Source organism: Parus major, chromosome 1A (genome assembly GCF_001522545.3).
Source record: "Parus major isolate Abel chromosome 1A, Parus_major1.1, whole genome shotgun sequence".
NCBI lineage: Eukaryota > Metazoa > Chordata > Aves > Passeriformes > Paridae > Parus > Parus major.
The window spans coordinates 68944582-68948166 of NC_031773.1; the positions used below are offsets into that span (position 1 = coordinate 68944582).

General features: G+C 50.8%; 1 protein-coding gene across 1 annotated transcript; it reads left to right on the forward strand.

Annotated features, from left to right (window-relative positions):
* Positions 1 to 5: 5 nt before the first annotated feature.
* On the forward strand, positions 6 to 3578 carry FBXL14 (F-box and leucine rich repeat protein 14; the record flags this gene model as incomplete). The annotated part of the gene is made up of 1 exon (XM_015627021.2): positions 6 to 3578. A coding segment is annotated over one exon (1185 nt), but the record flags the coding sequence as incomplete, so codon positions are not given.
* Positions 3579 to 3585: the final 7 nt, after the last annotated feature.

The following is a 3585-nucleotide window of genomic DNA, read 5'->3' on the forward strand; positions in this document are numbered from 1 at the left end:
TCTCGTGCCTGTTCCCCGAGCTGCTCGCCATGATCTTCGGGTACCTGGAGGTGCGCGACAAGGGCCGCGCGGCGCAGGTGTGCACGGCCTGGCGGGACGCCGCCTACCACCGCTCGGTGTGGCGGGGCGTGGAGGCCAAGCTGCACCTGCGCCGCGCCAACCCCTCGCTCTTCCCCAGCCTGGCGGCGCGGGGCATCCGGCGGGTGCAGATCCTGTCGCTGCGGCGCAGCCTGAGCTACGTGGTCCAGGGCATGGCGGATATCGAGAGCCTCAACCTCAGCGGCTGCTACAACCTCACCGACAACGGGCTGAGCCACGCCTTCGTGGCGGAGATCAGCTCCCTGCGCTCGCTCAACCTGAGCCTCTGCAAGCAGATCACGGACAGCAGCCTGGGCCGCATCGCCCAGTACCTCAAGGGCCTGGAGGTGCTCGAGCTCGGAGGCTGCAGTAACATCACCAACACCGGCCTCCTGCTCATCGCCTGGGGCCTGCAGCGCCTCAAGAGCCTCAACCTGCGCTCCTGCCGGCACCTTTCCGACGTGGGCATCGGGCATCTGGCGGGCATGACCCGCAGCGCGGCCGAGGGCTGCCTGGGCCTGGAGCAGCTCACACTGCAGGACTGCCAGAAGCTCAGCGACCTCTCACTCAAGCACCTGGCCCGCGGGCTGGGCCGCCTCCGCCAGCTCAACCTCAGCTTCTGCGGGGGCATCTCGGACGCGGGGCTGCTGCACCTGTCGCACATGAGCAGCCTGCGGAGCCTCAACCTGCGCTCCTGCGACAACATCAGCGACACGGGCATCATGCACCTGGCCATGGGCAGCCTGCGGCTGTCCGGCCTCGACGTCTCCTTCTGCGACAAGGTGGGGGACCAGAGCCTAGCCTACATCGCGCAGGGCCTCGACGGGCTGCGCTCGCTGTCCCTCTGCTCCTGCCACATCAGCGACGAGGGCATCAACCGCATGGTGCGGCAGATGCACGGGCTGCGCACCCTCAACATCGGCCAGTGCGTCCGCATCACCGACAAGGGCCTGGAGCTCATTGCAGAACACCTCAGCCAGCTCACGGGCATCGACCTCTACGGCTGCACCCGCATCACCAAGCGGGGCCTGGAGCGCATCACCCAGCTGCCCTGCCTCAAGGTGCTCAACCTGGGACTTTGGGAAATGACTGAGAGTGAGAAGGTCAGGTGAGAGGAGGAGGAGGGTGCCCCGAGACCTCCATCTCCTCTGGAGGGACTCACTGACTGACTGACTGACTGACTGCTGCAGAGGAGGAGAGAAAGAGAGAGGGGCATGCACAGAGACATGCTACCCACGCACTCTGGCACCGCAGGGAGGAACACAGAGAAAGAGGGTATATCCTCGACCCTTCTGTGCTGCCTACCTATCCTTGCTGTGGAGGAGGAGGAGGAGGAGGGAGGGGGAGCAGGAGGACAGAGAGAAAGCACCTATCCATTTTCCAGGTCATGCCTCAAGCTCCGTGCTAGGGAGACGGAGCTCTCCCCTTCCCACAGCATCCTTCCCTGCGGAAGAGGTAGAAGCCCACACTCTTATGCACTGGGGCTAGAGACACCCCTCTTTATCCCCACTCCCACATTCCATCCCCTCAAGCACTAAGGATGGATAAAGAAAGACCCTTGTTCTGCCATGTATTCAGAATAGATTATTTTTGGTTTATATAAAGGAGAGTGGGAATGGAGATGGGAACAAAAAATAGTAACAGCAGAAAAGGCTTCCTAGCTACACTCGTGTACCCAGCCACCCAGTCATCCTGCGCTGGGCACAGACACAGCTTTTGATAAAACAACCATTCCACCTCTGTGCTTGCCCCTCCCTTGTCAACACATTTGTGACAGAAATACTGCTTCCTAGGTACATTGATTTTTTTTTTTTTTAATTTTTTTTCCCCCCTTTAAATCTCTCTTCAGTCTCCAGTTTCATGTTATTCTCTGCTGTGGGTGGATACAACCTCCCACTATTCCAGTTCTCCACTGCACTGAGACTAGCGATAGCTACAGCCTCCCCTTTTGTCAGTACGTTTCCGTGTCATCCTGCACTATGGGTAATGGAAAAGTCCAGGCACTCCATGCTCTCTCCCCATCTCTCCACTGGAGATGAATTAATTCACCATTTCCTCCTTCTCCTGTCTCTGTGGGGGCTGGACACAGACCCTACTCTCTTAAGCCCTCCTGTGCACTGGGGGACACAGAGAGTTACTGAGACTTGTCTTCCCTTTCATCATTCTCTCTTTTTCTCCCCTCCTCCTCCTTGGCAACAGGGATAGACATATCCAGCCACATATCCATTCCTCTCTGGGTCGGGGGTGAGCAGGTAGAAGGGAGTTCTAGCTCCTCTCTACCTGGGGGACATGAGGAAGAATCTCCAGCTTCATTTCTGCTTCATTTGAGATACTGTGACCTGTTTTTATTTTGAAACGCATAAAAAAAATTACTGCTACAAAAACAGCCTCTTACTCTCCCATCTATCCCTTGCTTACATCCTGTAATTGATCCCAGTTTTCCTCACTCATTCTCCCCTTTACAGTATTCATTTTCTTACATGGTTTTATTTTTAAAGACATATGAAGTTGCTGTTCTTGTGGATTTTTAAGTACATTTTTTTTCTGCTGAATATATTCTATATATATAAATATATATATGATGTCTGGCTACCTCGTTTTAATTTGTTACTTTTTTTTTTCCCCTCCTCAAAAGCCCTGGAATTCTTACAGGAAAGAGATTTTGAGACTGAAACATTTTTGTGCCTAGACTGGAATAATGCCCCATGGGTTTGTTCTTATTTTTTGCCCCTCCTCTACCCCCACCCCTTTTTTTTAATTTTTATTTTTTTTTAAAATTTTTAATTTTTGTTTTTAGGCTTACCCTACTGTGTCCCACCTTCACATTCTGGTTGTGCCTCTCCCTCCCTCTTCACTAGGAACTGGGGACCCAAACTGTGCTTCTGCATTTTTACTCTTCTAGCACAAATATGTAACGTGAGAATCCATGCTGAGGATTGGGCTACTGTTAACAGAAATATGTAAAATGCAAGTTTGTTTTAAAAAAAAAAAAATTATATATATGGATATATGCAAATGTTTTCCCCTCCTAAGCCATCTACAAAAGGTCACTATGCCAGGCTTCCTGTTTGTAGGTGGAGAGGAGCAGAGCTGGCCTACAGGCCCCAGGGCTGCCATGTGAAGGGGAGGAGACTGAAGTTCATCTGTCTTAACTCTGTTCTGTCAATAAAATGGAGCTGGGTCTTTAGATTATTTTTTTAATTATTATTTTAAAGAGGAAGAGTAAGTTTGGGTTTTGTTTCTGTTGTTGTTTTTTTTGTTTTGTTTTGTTTTGAATATCTTGGCTTTTTTTTTGCTTATCTGTTCAAAATCTCAAATCCTCCACAGTAACAGGCCAGACCACCGAGTTAACGCAAACCCAGAGACCCCTATGGATTAATTGTACTGTTTGTGAATTTGTATAAAAAAATAACAAAGATCCTCTTAAAACATTTTATATTCTTACAGTAAAAGGTTAAACATATTTATATAATAAAAGAGGAAATATGAAGTATGTTTTTGAAAAAA